At 30.9% G+C, this 15,611-nt stretch overlaps 1 protein-coding gene across 5 annotated transcripts in view; it reads right to left on the bottom strand.

The window, feature by feature from the left end:
• LOC126743045 (protein fem-1 homolog CG6966) overlaps positions 1–10,533 on the bottom strand; it is a 97,329-nt gene extending 86,796 nt beyond the window's left edge. For 4 of the 5 annotated variants that reach the window (XR_007662762.1, XR_007662763.1, XM_050449975.1 and 1 more), the window contains exons 1-2: positions 9,905–10,388; positions 5,823–6,232 (exon numbers count right to left, since the gene is read on the bottom strand). Coding sequence is in view for 3 of the 5 variants with exons in the window: in XM_050449975.1 (XP_050305932.1) it covers positions 5,823–6,232; positions 9,905–10,183 (689 nt within the window). In the remaining 2 variants the exon portion in view is untranslated. The other variant, XM_050449974.1, reaches the window with a different exon arrangement.
• Between the last annotated feature and the right edge of the window lie 5,078 nt (positions 10,534–15,611).

Here is a 15,611-nt window from a genome sequence, read left to right as displayed (position 1 = left end):
AGTCGCAAATATATACAGTGACTGCGGCACTAACTTTGTGGCCAGCAGCAAATATCTCAAGGATATCATGCAATCCGCCTTCGAAACTGAGAAAATTTCCTGGCATTTCAATCCACCAGCCGCCCCCCACTTTAATGTTTTAGCGGAATCTGGCATTAAATCTGTGAAAAGTCATTTGGTTCGGGTCATTGGCGATCAGATATTAACATATGAAGAGTTTAATACTGTGGTAGTACAAATAGAAGCTATGTTAAATTCACGACCCTTAAGTCCTATAAGTTCCGACCCAAACGACCTTAACGCCGTTACGCCAAGTCACTTTCTTCTTTTAGAGCTAATTACGGCACTTCCTGATTTTGATTTGACTAACTGTAAATTAAACACATTGACGCGTTGGCAGCTATTGGTGCGTATGTGCCAGGACTTTTGGAAGAGGTGGCGCAATGAATATTTACATACTTTGTCTCAAAGATATAAATGGAATGCGTCTTCTGATCCACCAAAGATTGATATGCTTGTACTGATCAAAAATGAGCAACTTCCCCCTTCAAAGTGGGAATTTGCCAAAGTGGTAAAATTGCATCAGGGCTCTGATGGAATATGTAGAGTTGTAACAGTTAAAACGGCTCGTGGTTTATATCAGCGCCCAGTGGTGAAAATTTGTCCATTACCCGGTCAATAATTTTAAGCTTATTGGCCTTATAATTTAATTTTTTCTTAGAATTTTCGTTATAGAATACTTTAATATTTTTAATTTTTTTATTTTTTGTGTGTGCAAAATACGCATTGGGTATTTTGGTGGGCGGTAAAGTTTGGGACTTAAAATATTAACGCTAGACTAAGAATTATATTGGGAATATTCTTGGGTTATTTTTTAATTGGGTTTGCAGCTTTCTTAAAAATGATAAACACAGCTTGCATAATACTAAATTAAATTTAAAATTGGCGCGTGCAAAATGGCACTTCCATGGACACGCGCAGTTTCCGCGTATATGCGGATGTATGAACTCGCAGCAAAAGCGAGCTCTCTTGCAATAGTGCTAGCACCGCGAACGGTACTAATTTTATACGTTCGTACTAACAATGGCCGGCCAAAACCTATAAAGTGAAAACCGACGCTTATCGAGGTAAGTCTTTTGCTTTTGCCATTTATTAATTTTTTTTATAATCAAATACAGTCCATTCATAAACAATTATAATCGACAGTAGGCCTTGGAATTCCCAAATCCGTCGAAATTTGACGGTTAGTCTTTCCAGCCTTATGAAGTCCAATGATAATACCTTTTGTTTCTACCGATAACTCTTTTGTTTAAGCCATTTTAAAGAATGTTGAAAAACAAGCAAAGAAACAGTGACAATCGTCAATAAGCAAGCGAAATTATTTACCAATATTACACAAAATCAATTCTTGAAGACTAAACACCATTAAATGTTTCAAATTTCATCGGAAACGAGCTGTAAACAGATTATTTTTTTTAGAAGAAGTGCAAATTTTCACTACATTGTTTGTTATTTGCAAGACTATTTTTAAATACTCAGTGTTTTTCAATGAACCATAGTTGATAGGTATGCTGTTTAAGCATATATGCAATTTACAAAAGAGATACAATCTAAATATAGGTATGAAGATAAGATTTTTGTATCTAATTTAAAATATTAAAAAGAATACATGGTAATTATGGATATAAAGTAAGTATACAAAAATGAAAATTATAATATAACGAAGTGGTATATTCTAATGAAAATAGAAAAACCAAACAAATGTAATACAAAAATTGTCATTTACAGCTCAAGTTCTAGATGGGTTTCAAATTTATTTCCATGTCTCTATTATGCCTAGGATCTATGATTTCAGGCAGTAGACATTTAAAATAAAAAATCTTTTTATTTTAAATGTCTTCTAATCTAAAAAATCTTTTTATTTTTTTTAAATTTTTCTATAATTTTTTCTTTCCAAAATGAATCATTTATTTTCATTTATATATAAATGGTAAAAACATGTGGCATTCTTATTCCATATTTGCAGCCATTCTAGGCCTAAACTGATCCTTTTTTGGACTTTGATCTACTTTTTCGTTTAGAATAATAAAATTTTGACTTTCCTTCTTTTCTTTTTCCCATTTTTTAAAACTTTTAAACTTAATAGTATAAAGAACAACGTGCAGAAAATTGGAACACCTTCGCAATAAAATACTTCTAAGTGAAATCCCAATATTTTAATTTTACATAATATTGAATTGCTGCTGATCGGGCCGAACAAGCGTCGCGCGTTTCTTGATTTGATTCATGCTAGCCCGGCTGTGCGTTGTTCCATATGATACTAAACTTATCGGCGGTTCAAGAAATTATAAGAAAAATGCCTGAATTTTGTATTTCCAGTCTCAAAGGTTTATTAACTTTTTTGAAATGGTTTTTTTTTTATCTTTTTGGTTTTTAAATCAAAAATTTAAATTTTAGAAATTTAAAAAACTGGCACCTATCAACTCTTGACAAAAATATGTACATTTCATTAGTGAAAACCGCGTTAAAAAATATTGTAAAATAAAAAAGTTATCCAGGAAGCAGAAATTTATGGGTGAATAATCCCCTTAAGTGTCCCCTTTTTTCTGTGTCACCCGGTATACATAATCTCAATACTCATAACAATAGAAAGATTCCCAAGGCATTTTAATAATTTTTTGTCCAGATATTAACAATGAATATCTATATTGTATGGCTCTAAACCTCTAAAAAGTAAGGTTTTTTTAAGAAAATTAATTAAAAATTCAAATAAGAAAGAAATAAAAAGGGTTCTCCAACTCAAACTCAACTCCAAAGGATATGGATAAAACTTTTTTCTAGAATAGATTATAAATAACTAAACCGATTACAGATGGTTGCAACCTGTACAAACAAAAGTTTTTCCCTCAAGAAAAGATTTTTTTGTCTCTTCGCTTTGGATGCTCGAAAACCTTTATTTTGGTTATTTACCCTTTACCCCTTTAATTTGGTTTTGTTGAATTAATATATTTAGAGAATTTTCACAAATAATAAATCGTTATATTCAGATATTCATCGACATCGGCATATTCATTGATTCTCTGCTATCAAGTTTACACGCATTTTCAAAAGAGGAAATTTTCAGCTATATATCAACACATATCATAATGTTAATTTAACTTATTGATGTTAGATTTTGGTTTTAAAATAAAAAGTAGAAATAGATATAAGTTATTCTAAGCACAAAAATAACATCTTCGAAGCAAAAAACAAAAATTAACATTCTTATTCCTAAAAGCGCTTCTAAAAAAATTGAAATGGCAACACCGCAGATAAAAACGTATGTCATCTTGCCAAATGTCATCTTGACAAACAGCTTTGTATTTACATTTGCATTTGTGAAGTTTTGTGTTTTTCTTTAGTTTTTGATTGAAAAAGCAAAAAGGTTGAGTCATTTCAGTGTTTTTGTGAATTGTTACGATAGTAGCAATTCACAAAAACACTGAAAGTAGTAGTAGAAAGTAGAACTTATGCCGTTTGTGCCGCACCGTGGGAAAAAGGCGATTTAAGCCGATCTTTTCACAAGTAAATACTGATATTGTCATAACATCATATCAAGGGACAACTATCGTCATGAAGGTAGAATAATAAAAACTTATTAAGGAATCTATAATAAATATAAAATATTTAATTCTCATAAGAATGCTGTTTATTTAGTAAGTACCTCCACTCTAATGAAGTACGTAAAAAAACGCATAAAGAGTTCATAAACGGTAATATTGTTTATAATTTAAGACATAATCTATTAATAATAAATATTTATCATGTAAATATTTTTTGACGACGTCACTGCTTAAGATTACTTGTGTCGGTGGAATCAACAATGCAATCAAGCGGCGTTACGATGTTGTTGCCTTTTTCTCTAATACACATTATCTACATTCATTTCACTTTGAATGTTGATTTCTTTATAGAGTATATATCTTCTCATATTTTATGAAAAAAAAAGCTTCATATTTTATTAAAGAGGAGTAGTAGTGGGGGGGGGGGAGGGGGAATAGGGTTATGATATTATAAAGTTTTTTTTTGCCATTTCTACATAAGCATTTGACATCATTGCATCAGAGATGTTGCAAGCAAATAAACTGCCCATAGTTCCGCGGCAATGCTAATTCTAGCCGTTCAATGTTCTAAGAAAAAAACCAAGTAGTTATTTTTGAAATATGCACATAAATATTAGTTAGGTACAGAAAAATTTTAATCGGGTATGCTACTTTCATAAATAATTCATAAATAAGTTGCAACCGTTAGAAGAATTAATATAAGTTCTAATTTACTATCGATATTTTATCATACAGATTAGAGAATCGATTATTACGCATAGAGAGGTTTTTAAAGGCAACATATGTCAACGCGCACGCATTTTTGAGTACTACGTTATGATAAGGGTAACTTCCTATAAAATTTCGTAAAAAATTACGCGAAAGTTCAGGCATTTCTAAAAGATTTTTTTGATACACGCTTTACATAAATCATGAGTAAACCCACCTAGAATCATAATCTCAAAATATTTGTTGGAATGTGTATTACATAATGAAAAATTAAAGCGTTATTTTAATGAAAATAAAATATAAACTTTTAAAAATAGTTAAAAATAAACTTAACATAAAAGAAAAACAAAAACTCAAACTTCAACAGTTAGCATGTAGAATAGCCAAACTGTAGGCCGAAAACATATAAAACCGAAAATAACGAAAAAATTGGCCGGAGGCTAATTTTTTGTAAGTCGTGTTTCAAGGGCTTCGACTTTGCTGTTTTATCTACATCGACAAAAATTTTGCATCAATGATAAATAAAAAAAATAAATAAATAAAAAATTGGATATACGGAAAAATTAGATAACCGGAGGCGACCGCTCATCGACGGGAGGAAGCGGTATTGCCATTATTTTAAAAAATGCGTAATCTTCAATTCCCCAACCTGTAAAGGAACAAAACTATTCCAAGGGAGCCCCCATCTAACAGAATATCTAACAAAAAATAATTTTCAATAAATTTTCTGTTAGATATTAAAAAATATAGACGCCGTATATATTTTTTAACATATAACAATTCAGTAATTTTTTATCAAAAAACATAAGTTTGCTGTAGAAGTTTGCAACCATCTGAAATCGGCTTACACATTTATTATATCCAGGCATAAGATATTGAATTTTGTTTTGTTTTAGTCTCGGGTATGATTATTTTTTAAATTGCTTCTCCGTTGAAATGATATATATACTATCGCGATTTTCTAATTTCGAACTAGTAGGAATTGGTTTAACTTGGTGTGTAATAGTGATACACTTAGAACTGGTGTTTTAAACAGTAACGAAAGTCACTATTTTCGTAACGTTACCTTAATTATTCTGACCTTAGATCATATTTACCTTCTGTTAATAAAAAAATTATTTGTGGAATACGGACGGCGGCAACATTTTTTTTAGTATTAATAGATCTTTAAATACAGCCTGAGATTCTGGAGCATTTAGAATGCCAATGAATGTAGAATGTACAATGAATGAATATAGAAATTTCTAAAAAATTAAAAATACTATTTCCGCCGCCTTAAAAGAAACACTTAATTAAATGTTAATGAGAAAGTTCGAATTTACAGTTTCCTTGCGGAGAGTATTGATGAATTGATACTCTCCGCCCGAGAAAATCCCATTCCAAATAAGAACGTCATGAAAATTCCAATCTCACTACATTATACATAACTGTTTTACAGCAGGTTTTATACTGATGGCGCCAAGTCCTCAAAATTTAAAAAAAAAACATTATAATACGTAAATTATTAATTACCTGGATATTGCATTATAATCTGCCCCATATTCCAACAGCAGTTTAGTAGATTCCAATCGATGTTCCTGAATAGCATAATGTAAAGCAGTCTTATTTTGTATATCTTTGGCATTAACATCTGCTCCATTCTCCAATAAAAAATGACATAACTTAACACTCTGTACAGAATTTATCAAACAAGTGCCTCCATTGAAGTTGGGTGTATTGATTTCAGCTCCATGTTGGACCAGGTACCGTACAACTTCAAAATGGGTCATAAAACAAGCCGATCGTATTGGTGTTGAGCCACTATCAGATACTGCATTGATATTGGCCCCAGCATCAAGAAGAAGCTCTACAATGCTAAGTTTCCCTGATACTGCTGCACACCATAATGGGGTAACAATATGAGTTGACCTATCCTGAAGAACCTATAAAAATACAAAAATTTCAACTAAATAATTAGATATGTCAAATTCTAACTTAATAATAAGAAACACGGAACAAGTTAAACATCTGAACTATCAAAATAATGGACTAAGTAATCAGTTTTAAGAATTACAAATCAGAGAAAATAACTGGTATGCATTTGATGTAATGAAGCAGAAATTTGATAAGAAGTTTACTGACCGAACGATAAGTCAAAATCCAGTCATCATGGAATAAATTTGCTTGCGCTTTTGAAAAAAATATTTCAGAAAAAGGCAAAACGATATTTTTTGCCACTTTTTAAAATCTTTGAAAATTTTTTTTCCAACCCCTACAAAAGGGTGAATTCTAACCCAACCTAATTTTTTTAAATAAGATAATTCAACTTGTGGCACCCTGTTGGAAAGCTCTTTTAATAGAAAATTTATGGTGTACTTTTGTTTTTGGAACCAATTAACCCTTGACTTAAATGAATATAAGTTGAAAAAAACTAAATGAAGGTATAAAAATTAAAAACGCAATATACTGTCGTTAAAAGCGTTATTTTGTTTATCCTTAGAAGGTGATTAATGTAGAATGGCTTTGAATTTCTTAGCGATTGATCATCTTGTCAAGATAACCAAAATACGCATTTAACGTCGGGATATTTAGTTTTTATACCTCTGAACAGTTTATTCAATTTAAAGTCAAGGCTTAATAGTACACAGTCTATTTGTTTTTTAGGAGCTTTCCAATTCAAGGCAAAATTTCAATTTAAGAAATTAAATAGGGTTAGGTCTAACTCTTTCGGAGAGAATTTTTTTAACTAAATTTTTAAAGGCCGCGAAAAATATAAAAATACGTCTATTTTTATATTTTTGTGAAATTTCTTTTTTAAGAACGCTATCGAATTTATTCTAGTTGGGGAAATTTGATGTAATTTTTAGTAGGGTAAAATAATGGCTCTTCTAAATATTTTAGAGAAAAAACGTATTAGAGTAACCACCAAGATAACTTTTAATTGTGTGGGTTTGCCCGTTTAGAAGTTCTTGGCGAAAATCTTAGGCTAAATTTTGTCCTTTTTGTTACCCCATACTTACAGGTATCGCTCAGGGTGAGAAAATTAAGTGAGGGTAAACTGCCAAGTAAAGTTGTCATAATAAAATTGTGGTTTTAATTAAATTATTATTGAAAATTCAAGTATGATAAATACAAATGAAGTACACACATAACATGCATACAAGTTATTGTAATATAAACCATGAAAATATTTTTTATAAAATCGTTATCAATGTTTGCCCTTTCCATCCTATCTAATCAGAACTCCTGCCGCCGTAATTCATCCTCATCTTTAAGCTCCTGATGCCTTCCATATTTGTACAAGAAATATTTCTGTTTTTTTAAAGCCCGAAACGCAGTTGTATGATCAATGCCCATGATCTCTCGAAGATTTCTTGTATTTATTTTTCCTTCATTTTCTTCCATATCAAAACCTGCATGTGTGCATCATTTTTTGTTTTGTTCTTGTTTTGAACTAATTGAATTGTTTGCCTGACATTTGTAATTATTTACTTGAGTGCCCTTTTGCTCAAAGTTTGTAAAAGTTCTATTCAACAGTTAGATCTTTCTGGTATCAGCCTATTTGGGAAAAAAGCTGAAAACAAGCCTGAAATTTCTCGGTAACTATTGCCTAAGTAAAAAACATTTAATCATTTTTGAGTTTTTTAATGTAGAATTTGGTGAAAAGGGACTGTCCAGGCCTACTTGCCCAGCTCTAGCTCCCCCACCCTTACTACTACTATTATAGAATTTTAATGCAGTGAACTTATTATGACAAATTATCTGATGTTCATCACCAGTCAAGGTAATAAATTTTGGCTGGCATACCTGTGAAAACCAATAAAAAAAGGCAAATTTACGTCAAGATTTTTAGCTGTTACTCCCAAATGGACAAACCAAAAATAATTACACTTATTTTGTTGGTTGCAGACTTTGGTGCTCTTTAAGTTAATATATAAACCTCTTTCTAAGCAAAGATTAGAAAAATATAGGGTCACCTATATTACTAACAAATTTAAGAATGCAATGAAAGTAGTGATTTAAAAGTATTTCGAAGTAAAATTAGAACTTCCACTTTATATTACAGTGTCTAATATAAATGTTAAATGTAATTTTTTATTATGGTAATTATGTTGTATATGTAACAAATAACATTATTAATATTCTTATTAATTCAACGCAGATATGTCAGAGGTAAATCACTAACTATAATAATATTGTTGTACATATTTACATTTTATTAGGTATAGTTGTATCATAGATCTAAGAAAGTCATTAATATCCTGTACTTATAAGATTAGGCTTGCTTCTACAAAATGGCATGGATGAACCAGTCTTGTTGTTGATAATCAAAGTAATAAAAAAATGTGCTGCCTCTATATTTCATTGAAAAAAAAATGCAAAAATGTATATGTACCTATCTGTACAAACATATGAAGTATAAAATTTATTTTTATCAAATAATTTTTTTTACCATAGTGGAATATACAAAACTACTTAACACATAAATATATACAGTGCAATACAAAATAAATATATCCAGTATTGTAATTTACACAACTACATTTACTATAATTCAGGTTTACTCTTACTGTCATCATCTAAGTTGATAATTATCCTCTCTTTAGGTATTAGATCAGTATTTAAGTAAATTTTTTTAATGTTTTTAATATGTTTTACACAGTTTTTTAACCTTTTGTATATATATTTTTAAATTTAAATTAAATTAATGCTATAACAGAAGAATTTAAAGTTGGTGAAACATTATTCCTCCTTACCAATGCTTTTAGTTCATGCCATATGTGTCAATTAGGTTAAACCTGCAATAATAAGGAGGTAATCTCAATATCACTTTAACCATTTCTTCCACCAAATTGTAATATTGCTTTTTTATTGAAAATGATTTTAATATTTTAAGCAATTGCTTTTTCATATAATTTTCTTCAAAGGCATATTATGCTTCATTATATAGAATCAAAATTGACACATCCACTTTGAGTACTGATATCTTCCGACAAATGAAACATTTTTAATTTGCAACAAATAAGCTACACATCTACAAACATCTAACTGAATTCTAAAACAAACCATGGGCATATAAACCTTTAGTAACTTTTTTTACCTACTTATACAAAACTTTTGTATAAGTAGGTTGAAAAATTTTTGATAATTATCTAAAAATAAACAATATTTAGTATAATCCGAAAGAAAAGTAATTACAGGTATAATTTATAATTGAATACCTATTATATTTTTAACCTAAAATTATACCACTACTTAATATTTTGGGAAAATTACTCTGAAAATTATATACTAATAAAAGAAACAGTATTAAAGCAACCAAAGATAATCTCTTATAGTGTTTATAATTTAGAGACAAAATAAAAATTATAGGTATCATTTAAATGCCTAAGCATATTTAAATGGTTTTATTGTAGTCTTCTAGGTCCTCACCCGGATCCCCCAGACAGAGCAGTTGAATTTCACACTTATAGATTGTTATTGGAAAAGGGGATAAGCATCATAATTATTTTAGATCTATGGTATTACTAATACTATTCTTTATTTACTGGAAATAGTATTTGGGCTTTTAATGCTGTGCCATAAAAGAAGAAGAAAAAATATTATGAAATTACCTCATATATTCCTTTTTGTTCAATATCAGCTCCACATGTATGAATCAAGTACTCAACAACCTCCAATCTTCCAAATTTACAGGCCTTAAATAATGGCGAACAACCATCTACCACTCTGTTGACAATTTCTTTTCTGACATCTATTGAATATTTTTCAAGTCTGTTTCGCAAAGCAAAGGTCAGACGGGCTCCCGGGTTCCACTCAGCAACTTCAGATACCAAATCTTTAAAGATTCCGTTTTTCTCACTTACCCAGTCAACTTTTGCTTGTTTCCACATTCTTAATGACCCTAGAAGTAAAATTTTTATGTAATATTAGTTTTATGTATGACCAGAATAGTAAACAACTGAATAGCCTCTAGAAAATAGACTAAAATGTAGCCCTATTAATTATAAGATCTAAAATACAATTTCATAATTAATGACTTTCAAGGGAATATCAAAAATATAAGACAATTGCAGAATGTTTACTTCCTATTTGATATAGGAGACCTACTTTATTTTTGTTGTTCACTTTTCAAAGTAAACAAAAGGTATCCATAGACATAGAATATATTTCTTAGATAGGAAACTTTCATAAGAGCCAATAAAACACTGAACGCCGATTGAATCTTGCGCCCTCTGTATGTCGAGGAGTAGTACTGAATTTTTTGGGTCTCAAAAACTAAACAAGAAATATTCACAAAATGTATTACTATATTTAGGGCCGAGCCGTGCCGGGGGTGCAAGGAAAAAAAAATATGAATAACAAAAATTTATAAAATTTAAAACTTATAATTAAGGCGCCAACAGAATAAAATGTTTACTGAAACCGAGCATTGTTCCCCGAATCGTTGCTATAATAATAATAATCTATATAGATAAATAAATAGGTACCAGGACCAGGTAATAAAAACAATAGCACCGCAATTATGGTGGGTTCAGCCAGGGCAGCGCCGACGCCGCCGCCGGTGTTGATGATGTTATAAGGGCGGCGTAATTAAATGAATTATGATAATTAAATGAATAATGATAACAGCCTGGCGTTGTTACTTTTAAAAAAGCTTTATTTATAAAAAACCCAAAAACTTAAAATTAATGGACATCTAATATGAACAGCAGAGCTTTGACACAATATTAAAATGTTACACTACACTTACTTAAATAGTACTTAACTGCTATATCAGCAAGTATGCTGGTTATCGGCTATTACGCCTAGTTATATGCAGACACCCTTAGACATTACCATTATGAGAACTACGCCCACACATGAGTTCCCGTGGAATCCGATGATCATACAGAATATATGCAAGCGCATTTATATTAAGATTATAAATACTATTGTAACCCATTTCAGTTAGCTTAATTTTTCTCTTGACTCTGTACGTGTAGAAATAAAAGTCGTGATAATTTGTAAACGTGTTGTTTTTAAAAACGCTCTTTTCCCGTTCGATCATAAAATTGGCGCAGTCGGTAGGATTTGCTAAAACGCTTCGACAAAAATCGCGAATAGTTTCCGTTTCTACGGTTAATTTGGCAAATCGAACATGCATCGCTGTGGGAAGAGCAGAGAACGCACTTGCAGTTATCAGCGTTGGTGGAAGATAAACATCGCAGAAGCCAGCATAGCTAAGAGGGCCAGGGATTAGAAGACGAAATCGCTTCTTTCCTATTGGACGCATAGATTAGGAAGACCAGGGTTACTGAAGACAGCATCGCTTCACTCCTATTGGCACTAGGTTAAGCAAGAATCCAAAAGAATGATACGAATCTTCATTCTACTGTAAGTAATTTTAAAAGAATTATTTGTCCTGATATACATTATTTTGCTCGTTTGACAAGTGAAATTTTTAATTTTAGAATTAGCTAGGATTTAAGAATTTTTGTTATAATATAAATTTTCAATCACCTTAATGTCCGATAGTGACGATTCTGACGTCGCATTACAGGAATTAATCAAAAAATATAAATTACCAAATTTAAGGAATAAAACTAAACCCGCGTTTAATTTAAAAAATATGGCAACAAATCAAGCTAGTATGGAACAAATTACAAATGCCAGCACTAGTGGAAATAACAATAACACTAACGTAAACTATTCCCTTTTGAAACTATATGTGGATTCTATTGCTAATTTTGATGGAAATCCACATACTTTGACTGTTTTTATCAATAATTGTACAAGTTTAATTAATAATTTCTATAAAGAAGGTGATGACATTCATAACAATTTTATAAGTAGGGCAATTATTGGAAAGTTAACTGGCAGAGCTCTAACTTTGATTGGTTCCAGACTTTGAATTGGAAACATGGGAAAATATAAAAAGCGCATTAGAATTAAGTTTTGGTGATCAAAGAAATCTTGATTGTTTAGTTCAGGATCTAATCACCAAACAAGGGCGAAACCCCGTATAATTTTGGTATGCGTTGTCAAGATGCACGATCTTTAATATTTTCTAAACTAAACACTTTAAACCTAACAACAGCAGATAAAGAATTAAGAACAAAAAACTATGACGAACTAGCTTTAAAAACTTTTATTAGAGGTCTAACCGGAACTCTACAAAATAATATTAGAATTAGGAACCCCGAAAATTTAGAAAAAGCAATGTCTCTTGTAATTGAAGAAGAAAACTTCCTTTATAGTCAACAAAGAAGTAATACCCTTAATACCCATAACTTTGGACCGACCCCAAGAATCATATTCTTTTCACATAATGGAAACGCAAGATCCCCTAATTTCCCAAATAACCATAACGTCATTCCCAGAATAAATCAACCACAAAATGATTTTCCACAAAATAATTTAAGACCCAACCACTTCCAGAATCGACCCTATTTCCCAAATTTTAATCAAAATTCTTTTAGGCAAATTGCTCTACAAAATAATTTCGCTCAGAGACCAGTTTTTGGACAATCCTCTTTCTTTTCGAGAAACAACGTTCCTCAGTATAATTTTATGCAAAGACCGAATTATTTTAATAGTCCCAGCTCTAGTCAAGCTTACAATCCAAATAGATTCAATAATAACCAGAATCAAAACAACGTCCAACAATTACATGAACCAATGGACATTTCATCTGGCCATTCCAGACAAAAACCCAATCAATTGAGGTTCACGGAAATTTCCAATGAATACGATTATGATTATGAATCCGATTATGATTATAATAACTATATAGGAAATTACGAAGAACCTTATCAATATGATCCATATTATAATTAACCCGACAACAATGCAAATAATACTGAATCATCAAATGATACTATTGCAAGCAATTTTAACCAACCCACACAAAATGAAAATATGCATCCGCATCTGCATCAACATTCTCAAAACGACGACAACGATTCAGCAAATTTTACTATAGACCCAACCAACAAGGAAGCGACGTAATACTTTTAAATAACACATCGGCAGAGGCAGACTTACCATATATAATTATACCCGAAATAAACGCCAAATTATTAATAGACACAGGAAGTACCAAAAGTTTAATCTCAACAGAAATTGCACATAAATATTTTAAGAAATGTATTTTTAATGAAGACTTTTAAATCCAAACTGCACACATGATTTCCTATCATGACAAAGTAATTTCCATTCCAGCTTTTAAACTTTTTAACGTTAAAGAAAATCATAAATTTTATATTTTTGATTTTAGTAATAAATATGATGGTCTCATAGGTGTTGATTTGCTTAGTCAACTAAAAGCAATCCTAGATATTAATAACAAACAAATTAAAACACCATTTGCTAAAATACCTATCATCTATGATCTAGAAAATACCCAATTTACATCTGACATCCAAGAAAATATAAGTCCAAATAAATATTCAATCAAAATACCCGGTAGAACAAAACAAATTGTTAAATTACCTGTCAATAAGGAAAAAGGCATAGCGATTTTTGATTACATTAAATTCAACGACAAACTTGAAACACCTGAAGCAATTGTGCAAATTGACAATTACTTCATAACAACAGTAATTACTAAGTGCAAGTGACGAAATTTCCAAAACGATTAATATTTTAAAACCTTTTAATATAGAATTATTAAATCTCAATGAATTAAATTTAATAGAAAACTTAGATAATAGTGAACAAATACATGATAATAAGTCATACATTATCCAGGATAATTTATTAAAAAATAACCTAAAAAACATTCGTGTCGATCATTGTAATCAAGAAGAAAAACAAGCAATTAGAAACTTATGTTACGAATTTCGAGATATCTTTTATTGTGAACAGATTCCTTTAACCTTTACAAACAAAGTACAACATAAGATAAACGAAACACCAATTTTTACCAAAACATATAGATAGTTCATAAATCTGAAGTCAGAAACCAAGTAAAAAAAATGCTCGAAAAAGGTATAATTCAAGACTCAGCTTCTCCATGGTCAAGTCCAATTTGGATCGTACCTAAAAAGATGGACTCATCCGGAAAACGAAAATGGAGACTAGTTATTGACTACAGAAAACTAAACGAAAGAACGATAGACGACAAATATCCCTTACCAAACATCACGGAGATACTCGATAAATTAGGAAAAAGTCAGTATTTCTCGACCTCAGATTTAGCTAACGGATTTCACCAAATTGAAATAAACCCTGAGGACATACAAAAAACGGCTTTCTCCACTGAAAGAGGACACTACGAATTCAAAAGAATGCCGTTTGGCTTAAAAAATGCACCCGCTACGTTTCAACGGGTAATGGATAATATATTGCGAGGACTACAAAATGAAGAATGCCTAGTCTATGTGGACGACATTGTCATCTTTAGCACTTCTCTACAAGAACATCTAGATAGATTAAGACGAATTTTCACTAGACTAAGAAAAGCCAACTTCAAAGTTCAACTTGATAAATCGGAATTTTTGCGAAAAGAAGTTAACTACCTTGGACATGTTATTACTAGAGACGGAGTTAACCCAAATCCCGATAAAATAGAAGCAATAAAAAATTCCCTTTACCCAAAACACAAAAAGACATAAAAAGCTTTCTAGGATTAGTCGGCTATTATTGCAAATTCAAGATTTTATTTCTGCCTTTAATATCTGTAAAAATTTGTTAATTAACGCACCTATATTGGAATACCCTGATTTTACAAAAAAATTTATATTGACAACAGACGCATCTAACTTCGCTGTTGGCGCCATCTTATCGCAAGGAACCGTGGGCTCAGATAAACCCATAGCTTACGCCTCAAGAACTCTTAATGAAAGCGAGACAAAATATAGCACGATTGAAAAAGAGTTATTAGCGATAGTTTGGGCTTGTAAATACTTTAGGCCATATTTATTCGGAAGAAAGTTTACAATATATACCGACCATCGACCATTAGCATGGATAGCTAAACTAAAAGAACCAAATTCAAAATTAATACGCTGGAGATTAAAATTGGAAGAATTTGATTACGATATCGTGTACAAAAAAGGCAAACTAAACAAAAATGCCGACGCTCTTTCTAGGATACAAATTAATGCAATAGAAAATGAATCAATGATTAACAACCCAGGAAATTTCGAAGACCAATTAGATACCTTAGAATACCTGCGACGAGTAGCAGAAAGTTTTACACTTTATGAATTACCAGACACAACAAATATAAATGCGAACAGAAACGAACCCTCATCTAGTCATCAAATCCCGAAAAAGAAATAAATAAAAATTCTATCTGATATACAAATAAGACCATCGGATACTCAAATAATAAAT

This window comes from Anthonomus grandis, chromosome 12 (genome assembly GCF_022605725.1).
Source record: "Anthonomus grandis grandis chromosome 12, icAntGran1.3, whole genome shotgun sequence".
NCBI lineage: Eukaryota > Metazoa > Arthropoda > Insecta > Coleoptera > Curculionidae > Anthonomus > Anthonomus grandis.
The sequence above is the reverse complement of the archived record's forward strand: the minus strand, read 5'-3'. Positions and strand labels throughout refer to the sequence as shown.